The sequence below is a fragment of the Amia ocellicauda genome, chromosome 22 (genome assembly GCF_036373705.1).
Source record: "Amia ocellicauda isolate fAmiCal2 chromosome 22, fAmiCal2.hap1, whole genome shotgun sequence".
Classification (NCBI taxonomy): Eukaryota; Metazoa; Chordata; class Actinopteri; order Amiiformes; family Amiidae; genus Amia; species Amia ocellicauda.
Genome location: NC_089871.1, coordinates 17,828,698 through 17,852,908, shown reverse-complemented (window position 1 = coordinate 17,852,908; position 24,211 = coordinate 17,828,698). Strand labels below are relative to the sequence as shown.

The following is a 24,211-nucleotide window of genomic DNA, read 5'->3' as shown; positions in this document are numbered from 1 at the left end:
CGCACTTGTGAGCCTGGGCGCAGGAAGTGAGCAGTAATAACAGCAGCGCAGCGTGCACAGAAAGTGCTTCCAAGCTCTCCCTCGCTTTGGGAGTCCTGCCAGGACTGCAAGACACACGGAAAGAAGGCAAACTGAACCAAAATGCATGACATTAGCGTTCAGAAAAATATAGTCCAAATGGGATAGCATTGTGTTCCACTGAAAACATGACACTACTCCCATAGTTCTTAGTTTTTTTTGTTTTTGTTTTTTTAAGTGAGATGTCTACAGAAACTACTTATTTGTTGTTTAAACATCAGTGTGTAGTAAGTAATGCTATTGTAATATGCACAGTATGTTTAGCTTTTAAGTCCTAAAAATAAGCTATTATTTGGCTGGTTATGTCTAAAATGTGATTATACTTGAAGTACTTATCCCATAATCCACTGCACAATGTCTCCCTAATATATTATCATGCCTATATGTTGGGCAGAAATGTTCTGAAAATAAATTATGGATTCATTACTTTAATACAATGTTATACTATTGAACCTTGTACTCACAATCTAGATATATACAGGCTTTTAAAAAACAAAAAAACATAAATAGCTGTGTCTTTCCAATGTACTTTTTTAAAAAACTATGCAAGATATAGACGCCTTGCTGCAGATTGAAAGTGCTGTTTCGTTTCAAAATATGCTTTGAAGCAAATAATATAGACCTGTATCTTCAACTTACAACCTTATTTCAAGCATTTCATTGTTTTAAATAGTGGCAAATATTGCTTGGATTATTAGGGTGACACATTTTTGTATCCGCAAGTAAAATGTTGACACAAAGTCTATTTTTGTGTTATGACATGGTAGACAAAAGACAAGGTAGATTACAGGATATACAAACAAGAAAGAAAACTGGACTAAAGTCAAGTTCAAGAGTTTGGTTAAAACTAGGAAAATGTAAGTAGATCAAAAGGTACTTACAGAAATCAAAAATTATGTCTACCTTGGACAGCATGGAAGTCTGGATATGGGAGAGATAGCACACTATTGAAAGGAAATCTATACATTTGCTAGAAGAGAACAGTAACTGATCGATGCATCTTACCAGTTCTCACTTAATGCTCTAAATCCTGATCACTAATTGCAAAAAAATATAAAGAAAATGGAAACAACAAAGAAGCATGGAGGGATGCATTCTTGGAAAAACAAGAAGCAACAGAAAAACAAATACATGGATCCAAGACCAAACAAAAGTGTGAGAGATCAGTGAAATACTGAAAATGTTAAAATGATAATGGACTGGACACATTGCAAGAAGGACAGACCAAGGATGGACAAAAGAAGCTGTGGAATTGATCCCTAGAGATGAAAGAAGACCTAGAAGAAGACCACATAAAAGATGGGAAGATGAAAAGATTATCTTCCCTGGCAATGACACGGAAGACCTTCCACCTTGTGTGCAGTTCTTCAATGAGGCATTAGTAGGTTTCCAGGTAATTAAATAAGTAACTATTCCCTCCAAGTTGGGTGTTTTATTCTTCTTTCCCTTATTCTGTTAAGCGCTTTGAGACATTTTTACCTTGTATATGAGGCACTGCATAAATATTATTTGATTTACTGATTGAACTAGTGTAGCAAATACTTTAAATGGTTTAAGTATGTAAGTACTGGTAATGGAAATGTCTATATGGTATTCACTGACCCCTGAATGATTAACGAAATGGTGTGACCTAATGTAACAGTTATTCAGATTCAATTAATATATTAAAAGACTTGAATCAGTTCACATGGACAATGGGTCTTATTTCTATTCATTGTACACAGGGTGTGAAAACATTCCTAAGCACCTGATCATTAACTAAACACATTTGTTACAAATAAGATCTTTGTGACTCACTCAAATCAGATTAAGTGCCAGGTTAATAAAGTCCAATGCTTAAACAACTGCACACAAGGTAATGAGTAGGCTTAATAAACATGCCTTCACGGTCATAAAGACACGATAAATATACGCATTACAAATGGAATTTTATATTTTGTTCTAATTCCACTTACACAGGATAAATACTATGAAGACTATATATAAGTTGTGCTTATTGGAGCCAGTTAAAACTTGTAACACATGAGCTAATACACTTGAATCCTTATCTAAATGGTTAATTACCAATGGGTTTCACAAGGTTCATAGTCCTTTATTTTAATTAACTGCTGTTCTGTATTGACAAAACCATTCACAGCCAAGGAGAAAGCATGCCCTATTCGAAATATTGTAAATACTTTAAGCAAGAAGGAGGTATTATAACTAGCCTGTTAGTATTAAACTAGTATTTAAACTAGCAGGTCAAGTTTTATTGAATAGTTTTTACCATAGTTAAATGCAACATTTAAAAGGCATGACAATATAAGAATTAACTTTCATTGTACATTATAAAATAATTACAACCAATAAATCATGTGCCATACTACTGAAGTTTAACCATGACTGGTCCTGTATTATTATCATGTCTCAATGTGAGACTTAAAATTAAAATAATTTACTTAACATTATGAGAATATCAGTTTTGCCTGTAGCTTGTAATGGCACGCCCTCTGCAGTTCATCTGTCTTCATGACATTTAAAAAAATGAAGAAGTCCTTTGTTAGTTACACATTCGATTTGCCAGTTTATTATGTTTTTTCAATGTTTTATTTCAAGACCAGCATTGAAGACAATTGTATATAATGCCAGAACAAGAGATTAGTCACAAAAATGAGCAATGTGTGCATTTTTTTGTTTTAGGTGAATCTGAAATATAAATTAAAGTCACTTTAAACAGAGGCTAGCATCATAATGTGTTTTGAAATCAATGATAACATTAGTCTTACTAATTAAGGGAATTCTGCCATTTCTCTATAAAAAATATATTGCTGGCAAAAACTAAGGCCAAATCGAAACATGACATATCTGCAAATCGCACATAAAAAAACTTGTACCCAGTTAAGTTCTTATTTTTAAGCTGTAGAAAGTGTCATCTAAAGTAGACTGACAAAACATGATTAACATTATGTAAAGCTGGCATTTACAGATGTTCTGCAATCACTCAAACTAAATGGATTTGAACAGTCAATCATATAATATATGCAGTATGCCTACTTTGTACTTTTAAGTTATTGCCCAATTACTCTACCTATCTGCCTATTTCAGTGTGTGTGAACACGTCAGCTCATTATGGAGGGTGAGCATCAAGAATTAGATGTCTAAAAAAAGGTGTTAATGACAGTTATTGTAACAAAGCTAATGCATGCCTTTGTGAGCCATAGAGGGACATTGATTCAGGAGCAGGCTGTATCTTGTCAGGGGAACCGTAAAGACCAGGAAGTCGTACAATTGTGCAACCTATATAATCCTATAATCAGTTGAAACAGTAGTAGTAGTAGTAGTAGTGGCTATAGGAACAATGCATGTAATAGCAGTAGTTATTTTTATTAATGCTGTGTTAATGCTGTGTATTTGTGTGTGCATGCAGGGTTGTCTGGAACAAGCTACCAGCCATGTAGTTGAAGCTGACTCCAAGGGCTCCTTCAGAAATGGCTGAACTGGAGGAAATTCTGGAGTTGATCAGCTACTGAAAATCAAAGGAGCAAGAGGGCTTGAATGGCTTCCTCTTGTTTGTTGTTGCCTTTCATGTATTATTGTGAGAAGTCAGAGTATGTAACTTGGCCAGGGATTGCATTGTGGGTAATCAAACCACATCACAGCCACTACACATTTGCCCTTTCCTTTTTTAAAGCAATAGTGGGATTCCCTGCACTTTCAACTTCTGTGACATTGACAAGACTGTTAGGTAACCCCAAGGAGACCGTTAGTTTAAACATGCATGTTTAAAATAAAACAAATAAAACTGTAGTCACTCTACTGATTTTGTGGATAGAAGTAGTTCAGCACAGAGGTAGACCACATATTTTCATAAAACATAGATATAAAATACTCAGCAACAAGCAGCTTGTCTTAAAGTTATTTGTTTTGGGCTTAGAAGTCCTGTTTGGTTTGTAAAGTGAGACTGCATTTTCAATTCTGAACTTGTGGCATCGAAACTTGAGCAATATCAGCTCTAGGCCAAAACAATATTGGAGTCTTTGGGTCAATACTGTACCAGTACTATGAGTTAACTCACATCCCCTGTTTTATCTTCCTTATGTGCTCTGTACTGTACATCTGAGAGATATTTGGCATAGGTGTGAGAGACAACACTTTTTCTGTATGAAAGGGAGAAATGAAGTAAAACAAAAAACAATTGATCTGAGTTTATTTTTAAAGAAGACAAAAATAGGAGAACGCAACAAGAATGATGTGTTGAAAATGGTATTTGTTCTGAACAGGGAAACACCCATGTATGTCATCAGTATGTCATATCAGTAGAAATGTGTGCAAGCACAGCAAAATAAAGTTTTGGATGCATTAGAGAGTTAGGTTACCTTTGTCTGCCATTCTCTTTCTTTCTGTTTCTTTTTTTTTAAGGCAGTTAGATAACGGCAAGGAAGTAGGCTATGGTTTCTGAGAAGCTCCAGCCCTTCAACCCACATGGCTCTTTCTCAACTATAAACTGATGTGTGACTGAACTGCGATCACTACTCCACTATACTGCTGCTCTGCTTAACAAAACACAAAACCCTCAGCTGTACCAACTCCACTCACCATCTACAAGCTCCACCGTACAAACTAGCTGACAGGAGAATAGAAGAGAGACAGAGAGTTTGTTTTCTCCCTGAATGAAAGCGTTTGCCAGTTTACTGGAGGTGGGTGCTTTGTTTCCTGTTTCTGTTTCTTTTTTTTGGTTTGTTAACATTTCAGCTCCTACACAGGGTATGTTTTTCTTAGGTGTCTGTGGAAAAGTAAAAAAATATACATATAATATAAATACATATAAATGTAAATTCTATGTTCCATCCATTCTCAATTAATTTAACTTGTCTGCGATGAAATATGACAACACCATTTCAAGGACAGATAATTTTTATAGCTGCAAGAAAACAGTGTTTGCACATGTGAAAAGACAGCAGACTATCTAAATGTAAATTCAATAATGAAGCCATGAGTTTTTATTTTAATTTCTGGTTTTCTAATTTTCTAAATTTTTTAAGGGATCTAGGCCAAATCTGTGTGAAAACAAGTCTGGAATCATTACAACAAGAGTTCATTTGGAAGAGATCGTGCCTGCCTTCCAGTTAGCTATGTACATCAAAGCCTACACTTCTGCAAAGCAGGTGTTTTGGGTATATAATGACAGTTTAAACATGAGTATGTAGTGTAAGTGACAGTTGAAATCTCATCTTTTTAACTCCTTTGATATATATAAAATATATAATTATATTTACATTGCCAGAACTGTTGAATGACTATTGTTATTATATGTGAGAAAATATACTTTTTATAATACGTAAAATGTAACTACCAAAAATACATAATACAGATTTTAGCATCCATAATAGTATTTAAACCTTCAGACTGAAGTGAGCTAGACTGTAGAATCCTTCCACATTTACATTCTCACTAATTGGTCAACTTTTTGTTCCTTTAATCATCGACTGATGCCTTTAGCTAAGGAATGCTTACTGGTACTTAAAAATCTTATATTTAGTGAAACCCTATAATTGCACAAATAACTGTTGTAAAAGTTAGAAATGGAAGTGGAGTGACTGAGTGAGGCTAACAGACAACCTCAGAGAACAAGGTACAAAATTACAAAATGTTTTCGCTTGGACAGAGAGCTTCCAACAGAGAAAATAATTCAGAATTAGTTGTGGGACTAAGCTGATTATGTATTTCTGTCAAAATGCTTAAAAAATAGCTTTGGAGCCACTGAGAGACAATAAAAGATTTGATTATTAATGAAAAAGAAATATATATATATTTTCTGTGACAAAGATTACATTTCAAAGTGTGTATCGGAAGCCTAAAATACTAGAGAGAAGTCATTTCTGAATAACTGGGTAGATTAGGAAACTAGAAATTAACCCAGATGTCATGAAGCAGAATAAATGTCCAATAGCTTAAAAAGCAGGGTTTATTAATGAACGATCATATTAATATTGAGGAGACACCTTTCAGAAATTGACAATTTATTTTGCTCCAAGCTAACATTTGCTTTCCTTTATTCTAACCCTCAACCCATTTTCCAAAAATATATCTGTGAAAACTCAAAATTCTCTCATTGTTATATAATTCTGCAACCTGATTAGAAAGGTTATATATTGATATATATAATCAATATATAACCTTTTTTTTTTTTAATATTAAGGTCAGAAAATGTGCCATGCATTGCATGTGAAAAAGAAAACTCTTGATTTGTACTCAAGTATTTCTTGAGTTTATATGAAAAATCATTAATAGGTGGAAACATTTGAAAGCATTTTGTATTTTTATTTAGGAGTTAATTCTCAGCTAATGGTCCTAATTCACATTTAAGCAATATCTAGTATAATTATTATTTGTATTGTTTGTTTTAGTTTTTTGTAGGCCATTAATTCTAACCATTAAAATTATTCCTTCACTGAAAGATTATTTTCCCCCATGTTTGGCATTTTATCAAATTTAGCTTGGTATGTTTTAAAATACATGCTTGTCAATAGAATTCTTACATTTACAAATAATTAGTTTTCAGAAAAGGGACAGATCATGATCACTGTTTTAATAGAAAATTTATTAATTTGCATTTTCATCTGTATGTATTTGTTGTGAACAAAGTTATTATTTGCCTACAAATACTTATTATATATTATCTTCTCACACAATTATACTTAAATTAAATTATATCTTAAATTAAAATGTCAGACCAAATATTTCCAGTTAATAGACATTATTTTCAAAACAAATAAGTGCTTATTTGTTTTGTTGTTCAGTAAGTTGCCGAGAAACAATCCTGTGGCTCTCTAGTAACATGGTTCATTTCTTAAAAAGGAGCATCATCGAAATATATATTAAATTAATTAATAAACACATACATTCTTTATATATTGCCTATGTTGTTTCCTTCGATTGTATCTCTAACAGTAAAGAGTAACACCACAGAGGAAATTGTGATGCACTTTTTAAAACACTAAACACTACATGAAGAAAAGTTCACTTACTCCCCTGTTCAAAGTGCTGTTTCGCTGACTGTCTTTATTAATCTCATTATACAGGATTAGAAATAAATAGGAAACAGCAAATATTTAATTCCTTTTTAAAATTTCATTATTTACTACTTTGTATTAAACACGTATTTTAGTTTCTTTACAGAGGTTACGTCATTTAAATTCTTCCTACATGTTTATTTTTTTATTTATTTTTTCTAGCACAAAAGAACTTTCCTTATTTTAAGGTTAAATGGTATTCCAGAAATGCTTTTAGGTTATTATATACAGCTCTGGAAAAAATTAAGAGACCACTCCAAGTTCAGAAATCAGTGTTAAGTGCTCTCTTATTGTGCTCTCTCAGTGTTATCTCTCTTATTAGCTCTCATAGAGCTGTTTGTATATTCTTTGTATTTTATTGCTGGATTATTATTTTTTTTAATCTGTTTTAAAAAAAAACTTTTGCAGCATTTTTTAAAGAGTTGTAGTGAAAGAAACTATATTATACTATTAGCTGTCATTTTCTGTCTAGGAACATTCTAGAAAAAAAGTTTTACATTTCGCAGTGTGTTTTAGTTGAATTAAGTTACGCATACTCCATAATGGACAAAAGAGCATTTCCCAAGGTATTATTCAATTCAATTCTTTAAGTTACCGTTGTGCTCTTAAATTGCTCCTTAAAATTCGAATGTCTTTCTAGTGTAATGAGTGGAGTGAGCAGTATGCATGCTTTTCCTGATACATTTCAGATATACCTCAAGATAGCCTGAGGTCTTTAACTGTTTGTTTGCTTTGGTGGATTTCATACAAAACTAAAATGGCTTCTTTTTGTGTGTGTGTGTGTGTGTGCACCAGACTTCTGAGGTGAGGCTTGAGAACTAAAGTTGAGCACCCTACCTATTTTCTAGATACCCTGTTTTTCACTCTTGATTCATAAACACGCTGTTGAGTGTTGTTAATTTACATATGTAAATTCAATGTCTGTATCATACAAAATATTGTTATATTCTGATGCTTGATCAATGGATAGAAAAAGTAATCAATACATACATAAACAAAAAACAAACAAATAAATACATATTATTTTACTTGATCAAAAATAATGACTCAGACATTCGGGCCAATAATGTATACATTTTTAACTACCCATAACTACCCAGCTACCCATTCAAGTTTCCTTTTTTCCCCATTCATTAAACAACTATTGAGTTCAATGGTACAATTTGGATGTTTTAGAGGTTTTCCAAAATACATGAGGACAACAGCTGGAGCAATAAAATATTACCTTCATAGAATAATTACTTGATTAAAATAAAATAAATAAAATAAAAGTTATTCTGTGGAGAAACATTTATTTAAGAAACACTACTGATAAAGCATGATTCAAAGTTCACTTTTGATTTATTATGTGGGTAGCTGTCAGTCCTTTAATGGTATATTTAAAATCTGAAAGCAAGTTTTCCACAGTACTTACAGACACTAACATCACAGTGCAAAGCTTCAAATAATGAGGAGGGGAAAAAGCTAATTTGTGTATCACCAAGGACCGGTAAAATGTCAAAATCTGTGTTGGTTAGCCATATAGCAACTGCAGGTACCTTTAACTGATTTAACTGATTATCTGCAACCTTCCAGGTACTTACCAACTAAGATCTTATAAAATGAATGTAACACACATGCATGGCGTACAATTAGTACAACATATACAGTTGTTGTTGAAAAGCATTCACACCTTTTATTTGATACAATGTTGTCTGCTGATTCATTTAGCTACATAAATCTTGCTAATTAAATGATGCATGTTTATAAAGGATACCTTTTCAGAGTTTGTCCAACACCAATACAGCCTAGAGGGTCATTGTTTTGAAGATTTTAGTTGACTGAACTGAGTAAAGACAAAAGATGCAAAAACTTTCTATGTAATTTGTGACTCAAAACTAAAAAGCCCTGTGTTTTGAAATACAGTTTAAGAAGTCAAGCCATGCAAAAACACTGGGCCCTACCTATTTTAGACCTTTGCCCAAGTTTTATTTGCAAGGTTTAGTGGCTTTTCTAGCCTTCTTCTAAAAGGTGGTGAAATGGGGAATGAGGCTATATAAGTGATGGTACAATTCCAAACAGCAGCTACATTAGTTAACTGACCTGTGTTCCCTATTGAGGAAAAGTGAGTATACTATGGTAAAGCATTTTCATCACTTACATATGTCCCCATCAACTTGATGTATAATCAACTGAAAAGTGTTTCATGATAATCTGAAAGTGTGCAGTGTGTTAAAGCACCTAGATGAATGTCTGTGAGTATTGGTTTATCATTAATATATTTTTAGTTCTTTATTTTTACATTGGACCATTTCATTTGATTCTCAGTAACAACACCTAGCACATTACACCAGCAAGCATTCATCTGTCATGATAAACAGCAACAGAAAAAAAAAAACACAGGCTGAACAAAACAGAAATAAACATACACTAACAGCTCTGCAGAAGGTTTACTCCCCTGTCGTGTATGATGCAAGATATGAGTATTTAAATTATACTATTTCTGAAAATGAAAGAACCACCTTATGTGCTGTGAGCCTAGGAGCTAAGGAACACTTCGGTGACAGCTGAATAACGCAGAGATCATGAAATCTGCCTCAGAGTTAAGCATGGATTTAGATGTCTCATAGAAATGCACGGGTTGGTGTCAACAATGGCTTCAACTGTGTTGCAATAAACTTATCGTCAGGTTTCACTTCCAATACGCTTCATTCTCAATATCAAAGCTTGTCCTGGTGAATCAGTTCATTTATTATTTTCAAGTCATACTCATGAAGCCATTCAAGGTCCTTGCTCAAAAATGGGGATGGAAGGGAGAGGTACAGGCTCAAGTTTACAGATGTTAAGTCAGGAAAGAATTTGTGTTTGCAGGTCGTTTTCTAGAAGCTTCAATCAGCCACTGAGAAAAAACAGTGTTCTATTACTCACTTCCTGTAGTTGGGGGAGAGCTCAAAGAAACCTGTGTTTTATTAAAATGCATTTTTTTAATTTTTCCTCTTCCATTCTGGTTCTCAAAACGATTTAATCTATTTAGTGTTGTATTGCGCCGCGCCATTTTTCCACACTGCTTTGCCAAGCAATTTAAAATACATTACTATATAGACGCTAAGGCCCGTATTGATTCAAGAGAAAAGTGGTAGCACACTGCATTCGTGGTTGGTTTTTTGGAGGATAGAGGCAAAGTCGAGAGCCTGAGCTTTTGCAGGGCCTACCCAGGTTTGAATGTACAAGCAAGCCAAAAGATATATATAATTTAAGAAGACGCAGTATTCAAAATCAACTCTTTGCTTACCATTTTTCGCTTCTTTAATAATAATAATACAAATAAATCTGGAAATCCAACGTCGTAGCTTGTCATTCCCAACCCACAAACCCCAAATCCTGCTCATTTAGTACAAATTAGTCAAATTATTTTACACCAAGTGTAACAAAAGTAGCAGTTTGGAATTTGAGATTAAAACAACTGCAATAATATATACAATTCTTAATTGTCCTGCACCCAGATCTACTGACCACATTTAATTTGGAATATTTACAAGTTCCTAACAGGGGGAATTTGGCATTAATATTTGAGTGATAGTGTGTAAATCTCTGATATTGCAGAATTAAGCCAGCTTGGTAGAAGGGTCTAGAATAAAATCAAACCTGTCTTGGAGCCCTCACCTCCCAGGATCTGAGATAGCGTAACATAGCATAGTTCATAGCGTAACAGCCTGCTTGAAGAATCATTGAACCGGATTCCTGAGCATTACTTTACCCACTCTAGTGTCTTTTCATGCATGACAGATATAACTCCAGAAACTTAAAGTCTCTCATTCTATTATATAGTACACAGTTATAAATAAATATTGATATAACTACATTCCAGAAATAAATACAGAGAATTAAAAAAATATATTATGAAAAACATTATATATATATATATATATATATATATATATATATATATATATATATATATATACGCAAAAATTGTGTACGCAAATCAATAGATTTGCAGTGATATTTATTTAAAATGGCAGAAATAGACCAATGAAATGTACAGACAGCGTAACTGTGTGGCAATCAGAGAACATTTGCAACATCATGTAGTCAGGGTAATATTTTCTGCAGTATTTTTCTCACAACATATTTGTTGAACCAAAATACAACCAAATTCCCACCTCACACAACAAAATGTTCTTCTGGGGTACAAATCTGCAAGCTTAATCAGTGTTTACTGTCTTGCACAAAAACATCGGTCAGGTAATTCCGGCCTACATGTGGCAAGACCCCGACAGCATTCTGCATATATGGGAGACGGAAACTCTGAATGTCACGGAAATAAATTATCAACTTGGTAGAAGGGGCTAGAATATGAAGAGGTCTGTCGTGGTGCCTTCATATCAAGATGTTGATAGAACAACAACCCCCCTTGTAGAATTTCAAATTCCACGGCATTGCTTGGCACACTCACCTTATGACTGTATTCATCAGTTTGCAACCCTGCTCACAAATAATTAGTTTGTGGTGTATCCAAAGCATTTCACATTTTTCAGCCTGTTTTGGTTAAATTGCTTGTACGAGACATCGAACCAGAATTCCACACATTTTAACTCATAGTTAAACTTTGTGTTTCTATATATGTACAGGTAGCAAAGTATTATGTCTGATGGGTATAAGCTTGAATGCCAAGCACAGCATTCTGCACTCTTAGAATTAGAATTTGAACTAATGAATTCAATTTCTTGTTTGTTTCAAGCCTGTTCCAAACTAACCAACTCTCTGTTTGTTTTCAACTGTTTTACTTGAATGAACTCCTGCATTTAGACTGCTTGGTAATATTTTAGAGCAGGAGCCACAAATAACATGATAAGCATATATGTTATAACATATTAATAAAGTATTAATTAACCAGTGTTTTAACCAGGTAATAACTGAAACCCACTTATAATTAATGGCATGTCATTTTGAGAAATGGTACATTGTTCTCATATGTTCACACTTTATAAATGTATAATTCTGCTATAATAGATTTGCTTATAAATAATTTATAAAGTGCCATTTGCTACCCAAACTACAGTGTTACTTACTATTTAATACTTATAGTTTTTACAGACCTCATCTGAGTTTCCAGATAATCCAATTTGACCAGTTTATATAGCACAAATGTTTTGAAAGATGAACATCATACTGGCTCTGTATTAGTGACAGCAGGAACAATAACTAATAGTGATTGGAAATAGTTTAAAGGTGCACAAATAAGAAAGGCAATATATTATATGAGAAAAAATGCAATTGTTAGTTTAACTGCAACCTAAAGTAAATTATATCAGATTTAATTTTAGAAAGTTAAACTCAAACTGAATCGTACCAGTTGTCTTCAAAAGCTTTTTGCAGCACCTCACAATCTTCCCCAGAGGTGTTTAGGTGAAATAAATATTAATTTAATTTGTCTTTTGCATACCTGAAAGATAAAAAGTCATTATTTGACACATGGGTTATGCAAACTGAACTGCATATATTAAAGATTGTTTCCTTTTACATACATTCAACAAGCAAGTGAACTAAAGGTTAAAAAACTAAATAATATAGAAAACAAAACAACATTCATTTTATACTCTGTTTTAAAAAATATGTTTATGGTTAAAATATCTTGATGAAAGAAATTATTTAATAATCACAATCAATTTGTATTAAAATAATGTTCTTAATTAATGTGTATAGTAGAAGCAAAAATGTAGATGCAAAATGTTTCATTCTATATTTTCTAGCAATATGTAAACTGGTGTCCCCTCAGACTAAAATGTAGTGCAGATTTTCTTTGAATTTTATTCACTTTTTCAGTTTAGTTAAATTAAGCTGATGATCTAACGGCATTTACAGGGTCCTTTCTCTGTACATTTATAATGAAGAAGCAGAAAAATACAGCAATCTCTTATGACAGTTTTTTATGGAGTAGCATTTTTTACTCGATTGCGGGAATTGTTATTAAAACAAGATTTGAATGAAGGATTTCATTAATTGAAAGGCAAGAGCATGGAAAGGCAAGAAACAGGAATGTGTCCCTGAATTCATAACCAAAACAATGGAGGCCTTCATGGCACAAAAATGGAAAACATAACAGAAATGGTGACTTGTTTATCACTTATTTTTTAACTTCTATCACAGTTTTGTCACCGTTCTGGTAACTGTCAGGGAATAGAGTCTACAGAAAATTTCCCTGCCTTAAATTTTACTCTCACTTGCTTGCTTGGAGCCCCAAAAAAACAACAACATATTAAGCAACTGAGTAAAAAATATTTCCCTTTTACCATGCAGTGAAGCACCAGTTGGACTGGTATCATTCAAGCATTCTTGCATGAAGGGTCTCATTGAGCCTACTTATCTCATATTTTCTCAAACTTCCTCCATAACTGGTGTGTTGTTTGTTGTGTGTGTCTCTCTGGTCAGCCCTTTGTGTTTGTGAGCCAGTTGTGGCTTTCTGGGAGGCTCTCTGATAGTACAGTGTCAGCAATGTCAGCCCAGCCTAGCCAGGATGCTGTGGTGAGTCAGAAGCCACTGAGGTGGTCTAGGCTACTGTCTGAGCTTGAAGTCAGGGGCTCTCTCCTCCAGCTTGAAAAGACCCCCCCAGCAGTTCAAACAATCTCCTTCATCGTACTGTCACTAAAAAAGAAAAACCAAGGGAACAACTAATCTTTGAAACTAACATTGTAGATGTTTGCCCAGTTCATGGAAGGGGCTACAGTGTCTAGTAGATTTGGGTCCAACCCAGCTTTTCTCTAGTTTTTCAGGTCTAATTACATAACTAACTGGATTGATTGAACATTTCTCTTAGAGGCTCCAAAGTCGTTCTGGGGTTAGTGCAGCTTGAGCCAGCAGAATCTTTTCCCAAGGAGAGATGAAGATAACATATACGAGTACTCCAAATATGAACTGGCAGGTCTCTGTATTTTTTCACAGCTCAAGCTCAAGGTGCTAATACCAATGCTAAGATATCAGAAAGCAGATTGATGTAGATAGCACTTTTAACATCACAGGCCCCCGGTAAGCTGTTCCATAGAAAGTCAAAGAAAGCACATTCCTCTTGGTTGCAATCGGCTGATGATACAGCCCAAAAGCAAACCACGGATCTCTGGACAGTAGAGCCTAACAGGAACTCCTAGCATAGACCTTTCTATTATTAATTAATGTATTTATTCAGCAGTTTGAGTCAATTGAACCTCAGATGGCTTTTCATAGTAGATTTAAATATTGTGTCGGGTGGGGTTGTGTCATTCGAATGAGAGGATTGAAAAACAAAGGGCTACGGAAAATGAGTTCAAATTAGTATAGGCTTTCTGGGTTTTTGTTCACAACTTTCATAGCCTTTTTTCTTCTGGTCAATTGAAATGTGTCATTAATGTGGAAACTTTCTACAGAAATGCATACTTCATCAGTACCTAAGGAAGTCAAGTTTCAAAATGCAGTCAACCTTTCATCTGATTAGACATGATTTGCTATATTGCTACTAAATGGTTTTGGTACAATATGGCACTAACATGGTATTAGAGCTTTACTGAATTGAGATCAATGTCAATGACAATGTTGACAATGGGGGTCATCTTGACAGGAGACAGAACACTTTCTGAAAAAAACAACAAGGTGATGTTTGAAGCTTTTTTCTGACAGTAATCATCTGATCAAATTTTAGGTCCAGGGAAAGATATGTTTTCATGCTATATCACTTTAATCGTTTTGGAATAGTAGCTGGATTTTCTTAGTTAGAATTAAATCATCCTGTATGCAAATATCATTTATCAAAGTATCCAGAATGCCTAAATGGGTAAGTAAGTTATTGACATGTGTATTACTTGGCTCACAGACTTGTTGTTGTTTAAGCTGTGCAGCCCCCATCCCCCAGAATCCTTAACAAGTGATTGCCTTTTCAATCCCCATTCATTGCCTTCAGTACAAAACTGTGGACTTTTACTGTTCTGGCAGCGGACCCAGTTTACAAACTTGTACTCAGTGCTAGCAAGAGTGGAAAAAGTCATTGACCCAAGCCACAGAAATGGAAAGCCTTGCAGTTATTCACTTTAATGGTGCCTTGAAGAATAATTCAAGAACTCAGTCATGTTTTAACTTTTGCATTCAGCATGAACTGAAAAATAATGAAAAATACAATAATTGCAAAGCAAAGACTGAGCAGAGAATTCTCTATGTTTCAGTATCGTAATTACGGGACTGTTTAGGCGGAAGTTTTCTGTCTATATTAATATAGATGGAAGACTCGTTTGAGGTGTGGAGCTATGCTATACCATATGCACTTTTAATATGCCTTCACTGTGCTTTACTACACTTTACCTTGAGAAACCATAGTAGAAATATTTATCATAGTATCATAGTATTCCCATGATCCAAATTGGTAAAGTACAATTAGAGAGGGATGTTTTGTGCTGCCTTGCAGTTAATTGTAATTAACTATACTTTTCTCAGTTAATGAGGTCATATTTCAAATCAGTTTTGTAACCCTTTCAGGGTAAAGTTTTTAGTTCAAGAATCCTTCATGAATATATAACGCTAAAGTGACTGATTGACTTTAAAACCTGAAATCCTCCCACTGTCAAAGGGTTAATTATATATCCATGTGCTATGCTTTATCAGTGCCATAATATAAGACATTACAAAAAAACACTATAAAATAAAAATAAAACCCTTACATTTAGCTAGTCTGCAGCAGTAGCAATAGATTCCACTTCTCTCAATCTGGATATGTTTCCTTTCTAATGTGTTCACCTACAAAACCATTGGATAGCATCTGCGGTTTCTGAATCACATTCACGTTCAAAGCTTTCTTCTTCCAGAAACTGAAAATGGAAAACAAAGATGAGAGTACACTGCAGCTTAGAAAGCAGTGAAACTTACAAACCATGTCTTGTAATGTGACTGTGTTACGTGTAGTCCACATCTGCATAGGCATTGACATTTTACTATTTTATTTTTCAGATCTCAGTGTTTTAATTCAAATGAAACTCCTGTCAAAGCAACTGTCTCTTCTACCGTTACAGAAAATGTGATTTTTGTAATTGCTGTCTTCCTGATAACCTCAAAGCAATCTGATTCTGGATACAGGTTCCCCTCCTGGCAGAGGCTGCATAACTTTCTCCCTGCACTGCAGTTGTTCTTTGACACAGCTTTTTTCCACTCTTTATCAGCTCCATCACTCTCAACTCTCAGATGTGCACATGCTATTTACCACCCTATCAAGCTAATGTCTGGTTCTGTGGTCTGCTTATTTTTGTTGTTAGTCAGACATGTTGTCACAGATCAAAATAGTGGTTGGGGGGGAAACCAAATGTCAGAAGTGTAGTTGAACTAAGTTAAATACTTATTTGAATGCTGCAAAAGACACAGGTAATAACTGTTTTCACCTTGGCAAATTTCAGGTATTGTGTATACTGCAATATAATACATAGCTACACTCTGTGCTGCTTGTATGTTCTTCAAACTGATTCAGAATAGACAGAATAAATCAAAACTCTGTTCCTTCTATAATAATAATAATAATAATAATAATAATAATAATAATAATAATAATATATTTATGTAATGCCTTTCGATACGAAGTAATCACCAAGCACTTAATAAACATATGGACGGAACATACAAAGGATGGATGGACCACCACATAAATACAGTTTAAAATGCATAGGAATGTTAAAAAAGATAAGTTAACTCAAAGAAATACATTTTAAGATGAGTTTTCAAAACATTAATAGAATTCCGGAGGCGGGGAGCTGTAACAGAAAAAGTGTGGTTCCCCAATGCAGAATGATTCACAAGCTGAATGGTGTAGGAAGCAGGTAATCTATGATATTGTGTATATACAGACATGCATGCATTAAAACAGAGTGGCAATATCTTACCAGTGAAGATTTTCTTGTGTTGAGGAAATACAGTCATGTTCCTTTGAAATATGATGAACATACTGGTGCTTTATAGGATATTTTTTTGGAGGTCCCAAGTGGCACAGTACATTAGTCCAAGCGAGAAAATATGAAAGCATGAAGTAATCAGACAAAGTAAGACTTGATCTGAGACAAGGGATATTTCCTTCTTTTGTTATATAATTAGGCTATCATATCCTGGTTTAATTCTCTGACATTCACTCCATGGCTACGGATTCAAAATACAAAATGACACCTCACACTCAATTTGGATGACACATGACACATTTCCAATAAGAATACCATACCTAATAGAAAAATTTCAGTCGTTAACAAATGATTGGTAAATTAAGTTAGTTTATCCGTTAAGAACCATTCATAATTCAATTTAAAAATAATCCAGGACAGTCCTGTAAAAATGTTATTTTCCTGATTAAATAAAGGTTAAAAAAAAAAAAACTTTATAAGATATCATTTACCATTAATTACAACAAAAATAAAACAAAATTGTGTTTTGGGAGCTGCCAAAACACAAATTTCTTTCATATCTTTATTATAAATGATAAATCATATCTTGCAAAGCTTTATTGATCATTTATAAATTAAATTATGAATGTTTTTTAAACTATTTACCAATCATTTCTTAATGTTACCAAATATATATACTTGACAATAAATATAATTTTTTATAAATAAAGAAAAGGGAAATCGATACTGTTTCTAAAGATGCATTAACACATTTGAAAGAACCTTCCACAACATATTCATGTAAACTTTTATTTTTAGTTTTTGCATCTTTCTTGTTTTCAGTAAATATATTTACCATATATTAATTACAAAAACACCATCCCATGTGTTTTTATTAATTTATTTCTCACTTTAACTATATATATATATATATATATATATATATATATAGCTGTATATTTGTATTGCTGTTAATTGTGGTGATTGAACTAACTGTCAATTGCGACATAAACAATACATTAATTAAGTATAATGTTGATGGTTTAAAGCGAATTTCCACAGTTTTGTTTATTTAGCCAGAGTTCACAGTATATCGAATCTTAGACTGCTAACAGAATTACCGGTATCTTGTTTTCAATACAGTGTATAATTCACCATACATTGAATGTGATTTGTTTGTATCTTTGGAAAACAAATTATTTAAAAACAAATATTATAATTTAAACAATAAATAAATAAAAGCCTGGCCTCTTAGCCTACTTCTATAATGAAGAAATGTTTCCAGGCTCTTCTTACCCTGCATGAGTTATTTATGAATGTTTAATACAATCGCCGGTCTTCAATTGACGCCAGGGCTTCTTGCAGTTATTTGGAATAAACATCAGGGGCGTTTAATTGAAGTTTTATGGTACATTACATTTAAATTGTATACAATCTATTTTACCTATCTATTGTAACTTCAAGGCCCAGCCCAACCTCTCGCACCATCACTACATTGTGAGGTAGCTCAGTCAACTTGTGACTTTGTACCCTAGGGCAGTGGTTCTCAATCCTGGTCCTGGGTACCCCCTACTCAGCTGTTTCTTGTTCCAACCGAGCTCTCAATTACTTAATTACTTAATTGAATGCAAAAACCAGCAGGGTAGGGGGTTCTCCAGGTCCAGGTTTGAGAACCACAACCCTAGGGTGCTTCCAGACATTCTCATCTTAAATGATCGAAAATAATAAATTTAATATTTTAATATAATATAATATAATATAATATAATATAATATAATATAATATAATATAATATAATATAATATATAATATTTTAATCCGTGGCTCAGCGTCAGTGCTGTGCTTGTCTCTCGTGCTTCACTTAAACCTCCCATTCGAGCCACCACTTGCTGGAGAGAAAGCATTTTCCTTTAGCTTCAAGGCAGTGAAGTGTTTGTAACAAATCAACCAGACGGTGTTAATAACTAGCTTCGGACCAGCCATGTATTATTTGGTGTGTTAACAAGACCCTGTTGACAAAATCATGCAGTGAAAATGGATGGAATGTGGGGGGAGCAGAGGCAGCAAAAATGAAGAAATGGAACCAGATATGATTAAACCTGTCAGTGAAAGATTATTATTAAGATGGTACAGGCATGGAAATTAAGTATTCTGCCTGTAGGCGATCCTTGTGGTACAGTCAATGCTAGTATATTGTAGGTAGAAACAAGCTCAGGGAAATTAAAAATACATGCTCACGTCTCCTAAATGTCAAACCATACTAAGACCAAATCCAAACCTGGCCATGCTCGTGAAACACAAATTATTTTTTTAAATATAACATTAAATGGCTTTTTATTTTATGTTAGCAAAAATATATATGATGATAATTGTATTTAAATGCTTCGTTTGTGAAAAATATGCAAGTGCATTGGTTTTACTTGTTAGAAAAACTCATAATGAGATAAATTGACAGCTTTCAATATAGCTCTGTGTTCTAAAGGACTCATTTAATATATGCATATAATTAAGTTTGGATACATGTTAGTGTGCATGCAAAGACCCTTGCGGCCTGCCTGATCAAATGGCAGTGTAGACAAGACATCACTGATCCTGGTCAAATGTACCGATGCATTTGATCAGAAATCAGAGATAAGAAATAGCAGTGTAAATGTGCCTAATTAATATATTTGACAGTAAAGAATGAGTTGATAATTCAGGTATTATTATTATTATTATTATTATTATTATTATTATTATTATTATTATTATTATTTCTTGGCAGACACTCTTATCCAGGGCGACTTACAACATAAGTGCAAACAAAGTGCAAAAATACAGTGAAGTACAAGGCATCAATCATTACAAATTCAATTTAGCTAAAACAGCAATTCAAAATAATACATTTTACAAATTCCTATTTACAATTTACACAAGTACAGTAAGTGACTTCCTACATCCTGGACGGTGAAAGCTAAGTGCTGTCAAGATGTAGGGTTACAATCACAGTATATGCCCAAGCCTAATCATGTCTTCTCTATTTACCAGCCAATTAAAATATGCTGCTGAATTATCACACCCATAGAGTACTCTGTGTGAAACTTGACCGAGGCCAGTCAGCAAGTCAGCACAGTCCTCTTTCAGATGCATTGATACTTTCTGTACAGATTGTTTCTTTAAAACAAACACTGTGTAGCAGCCCCTAATTGGAAATAGGCAGACAAAGTTCCTATAGTCCTGATACAAATAAGATGAAGTTGGATAAAGCAGTGAGTTTCTGACACATTAACAGCCAAGCTGGAAGAGGAAACACATATGAACTCAATTAAAAGGTTTCTGGTGTATAAAAAAGATAAAGAAAATAGTCCCCATAGGAATCCTGGAGTTCCAAATTCATATTCATAGACTATCCTGCCAAAATCGATCCCCCTGGACAAGTTTCCACAATGAAACCTAGGACCCCTTTGAACATTCTTATTTAACACCATATTCTATATTTTTCCAGTAATTAAATATGGTCCCCCTTGGGTTTTTGTTCATTTTTTGGCAAGGCCTTGGTGATGCATTTCAGACAGCTGGCAATTCATATTAATCTGCATTTCACCACAATCCATCACATTCATTGCATTCTTGGATGATTCTGTATATATATATATATATATATATATATATATATATATACTTTTAAATGGTATCAAACGGTCTTTTGTATTTAGTGTCAGGATAACAACATCTGTTAAACCCACTTTCTGACTCAGGCCTTTTTTTATGTTTCCCATCCAAATATCATGTTTTAATATAGGATATTCTATCCCTGAATGTTTTCCAAGCAATCAGACTTCACCGTGTTGCTTTAGCATTCTTTTCTCTGACTCCTTGTAATGGTTTGACTGAATTATAAAATCCCAGATTACTAGGAATCCTCTGAGAAAAGACCCTTTTCAGTTTTGTATTCCAGAAACATATCTTCTCTTATCTGGAAACTTCCCTTTATTTCTGTGTATCATACAATCTTCAATCATGACAATAATGATAAGGTTTCTCATGGACAACTATTTTCTAATAACCTGTGCAAGCTAAAAAACATGTTTTATAAAAAAAAAAAAAAAAAAAAAAAAAACGTTTAAAAGCATTGATTGGCAGCTGCGTTGTTGAGTATCAGTCGTAACAGAGGGCGTGACAGATTTAAAAGGCGTGTCTCCTCTACCGTCATAATTTAATGAAGACGTTAATAAGTCGCTGCTTACTTGAATCATACACTCCTCTCCTGCACAGACCAACAACGCCAATATTTGTTGTTCGGAAGGTGAGTATTTAAAATAAATAAAGGCAAATTTAAAAAAATAAATAAAGATAAAGAAATTGGTTATCTATTTATGTGTTTTAATTACTTTTTTGGGGGGTGTGTGAAAATAAATTTGAAAATACTCCAACTGGAAAAGACAAAGCAACTAATTGTTGGCGTAAAACATCAATCCGCTATGGTAATCAAGAGCAAACAATGCAGATTTCTGAGAGAAAAGGATCTGTGTGAGGGGCAAAAAAATCTTGAGGGGGAATTGGGCTGTGATGTGTTGCAAACTGGCTTTTGTAAGTACTTGGAAAGAACGATAGAGATAGTCAAGGAGAGCACATGTTTTTGAGGGCAGGTTAACATTTGCCTGCTTTATCAACTTATTTTCCCTGACTTACCCTTATTGTTCCACTCAGCCATTTGAACCAGGGAACATTCTAGAATAACACCTGTTTGGAGGGTAAAGCGGGCGCTTGAGAGAGTAAGACTGCAGGGGGGGAGGGGGGGGGAGAAAAACCTGTTGAGTTTCCTGCTGTGGTTACAGTGCTGCCGTCAGCACCCCACGGTAGAACGTTCTGGGTTTCAAAGGCACTGAGATTCACTCCCCCTTCAAATCCACTGCACATCCCCCCCTCATCTCCAACCTACTCTGGAGTCTCAGCACTTAAGAATAATCCAGATCATTGGTTACATTGGTTTTTGGACTGCTTCATATATTGGTCTGCTTTGGTGCTTGTTTTGCTTTCTGTTTTTCAAGCTTGTGAACTCTCCCAATCTCCAGGATAGGGTACAGGGGAAGCAGATAAGCATAATGTCATGCCATTGTGACTGATATGCTTGCCCTTCCACTCTCAACTGGATTCCAGTGTAGAATCTGTTTGAACTGTGTGGCGTGTTCAGTTTAACACAGACTGAAACACACCTCTTGCCCTATGGAATATCGGTATTGTTTTTGTGATATGAATATCACTCCAGAATCCATCTAACAGAGCAGGCCGATATTGAAAGACTACTCCGCCCCCCCACTAACTTGTTTCTCAAGATAAATAAAACCGCTGCAACCGAGGAGCGTATCAGCGGATCACAACATTTGCGGACTTTGCATTTTTCGATTCCCGTCCTTTTAAAAATACTTTTTTTTTTTTTATCATCGTATATCAAATATAAGTATTAGATACAATAAGTATTAAATGATCATACTGATTTCAGTGTGTTGTGGTGTTTAATAACGTAAGATCATTAAAAGCTAACGAATGAGTGAAGGCCTTTGGTCCCATTTCACTTGCCTTGTTGTTAGTAGCTTAACAGTTGTACAATTAAAACATCAACTCATTCTTTAACACACCCATGTAGTCTTGTAGCTATTTCAACATTGAAGCTAGGGAGTTGGGTCCAGCCAACCACAGTTCTCTATGGGAAGAGTATTTTGTCCCAGTCTGTCTTGAAAGATTTTAAAACTAGTTTCTGCTTGTGTCGTGTTCCGTTGTGTTGTTGTAGATCTTGATGAGGTCCTCTGAATTTAGTTGGTCAGAGTCCTTTTTGAATCTTGACAACCTGAATCAAGTGCCCAAGCAAAACCTATAAAACGAGAACAATTATTTCTTTATTGTAGACAGCCTGTCTAAAAAAAAAAACCTTCACCTCAAGGAAAATTTTAATTTGTTATTTAAAATAACAACAAAGGGAGAAAGTGAACTTTATGAAATATATGCGCCAGACTTCTGAGATGCACATCGCTGATTTAGAATACCTTGGAGGATTTTAACAGCTATGCCACACTATGGTTTCTCAGAGGGACTGGGGGTTTAACACCACTTTGACAATTTGCCAGGCATTGACCTTCCAGCACTGACTGACTACAGTACAATTTTATTCCTGTTTTTCTTTGCTCCAGGTGTGCTTTTGAGAGAAGACGAGCCTCCCATATCCCCCTTAGTCCTTTCAAAGGGAAGCGATGCCGGATCCTGCAGCCGATCTCCCTTTCTTCCACGGCAGTATCAGCCGGGCGGAAGCAGAGGATGTGCTGAAGTTGGAAGGCATGGCAGACGGGCTGTTCCTGCTGAGGCAGTGCCTGCGGAGCCTCGGTGGCTATGTGCTGTCGGTGGTGTATGAAGTCCAGTTGCACCACTACCCAGTTGAGCGGCAAATGAACGGCACCTACGCCATCGCCGGGGGGAAGTCCCATTGTGGTCCAGCAGAGCTGTGCGAGTACTACTCCAAGGACGCCGACGGCCTGGTCTGCACCCTCCGCAAGCCCTGTCTACGGCTCCCTGGCACCACCCCCAAACCAGGTGTCTTCGACAGTCTGCGGGAGAACATGCTGCGCGAGTACGTCCGCCATACCTGGAACCTGGAGGTGAGAGTGAGAGAGGGAAGGGGAGGAGGAGGGAGTACCAAAGCTGGAGCTACAGGCAATGTCAAAATTACCCAGCATTCCACATGTGCTTGAGAGAATGTCATCTGTATTCACCAAAGCAGTGGGTTACATTTAGTCATTGCTTGCTTAACTCAATACCATTACTCAATTACTTTAAGGTAGCATTAAATTATACATGTTTTAACAACGTCATTTGTTGTCTATAGCTTTTTTCTATTTATAAAATAGATAAATAAATTCTTGGGTAACTCTGATATTCCTTAAACAATCTCTCAATAAGGCAAGATTATGAAATTGCTTATCAGTGTTCTTCTTGACTTAAAATATACTGCATATTGGGATACAGGGATCTTTGTTCTAAATTGAATTAATATATTTTACAAGGGGAAAGGGAAGGAAAGTGAGTGCCAAGAGACTATAGTGTTCTTCACTCTTGGTCTTGGAACTAACTGAAAACCTTCAATGGCTGAAGACCTGGCAACAGTGGTAACTTACACCACTGAAGTGAATATAACTGAAGTCGTTAAGAGTTCAGGTGAAATGCAAAAAGTGCAGAAGAAAGTATCATTAAAACATG

At 34.8% G+C, this 24,211-nt stretch overlaps 1 protein-coding gene across 2 annotated transcripts in view; it reads left to right on the top strand.

Moving 5' to 3' along the window:
* The first annotated feature begins 4,553 nt into the window (after window positions 1-4,553).
* zap70 (zeta chain of T cell receptor associated protein kinase 70) overlaps window positions 4,554-24,211 on the top strand; it is a 33,514-nt gene continuing 13,856 nt past the window's right edge. The window contains exons 1-2 of one of the 2 annotated variants that reach the window (XM_066695808.1): window positions 4,554-4,754; window positions 23,152-23,613. In XM_066695808.1, the coding sequence (XP_066551905.1) occupies window positions 23,212-23,613 (402 nt within the window). In that variant the 5' untranslated portion in view covers window positions 4,554-4,754; window positions 23,152-23,211. Of the gene's footprint in view, window positions 4,755-21,212; window positions 21,270-23,151; window positions 23,614-24,211 lie in introns of those variants that run through there. The other variant, XM_066695809.1, reaches the window with a different exon arrangement.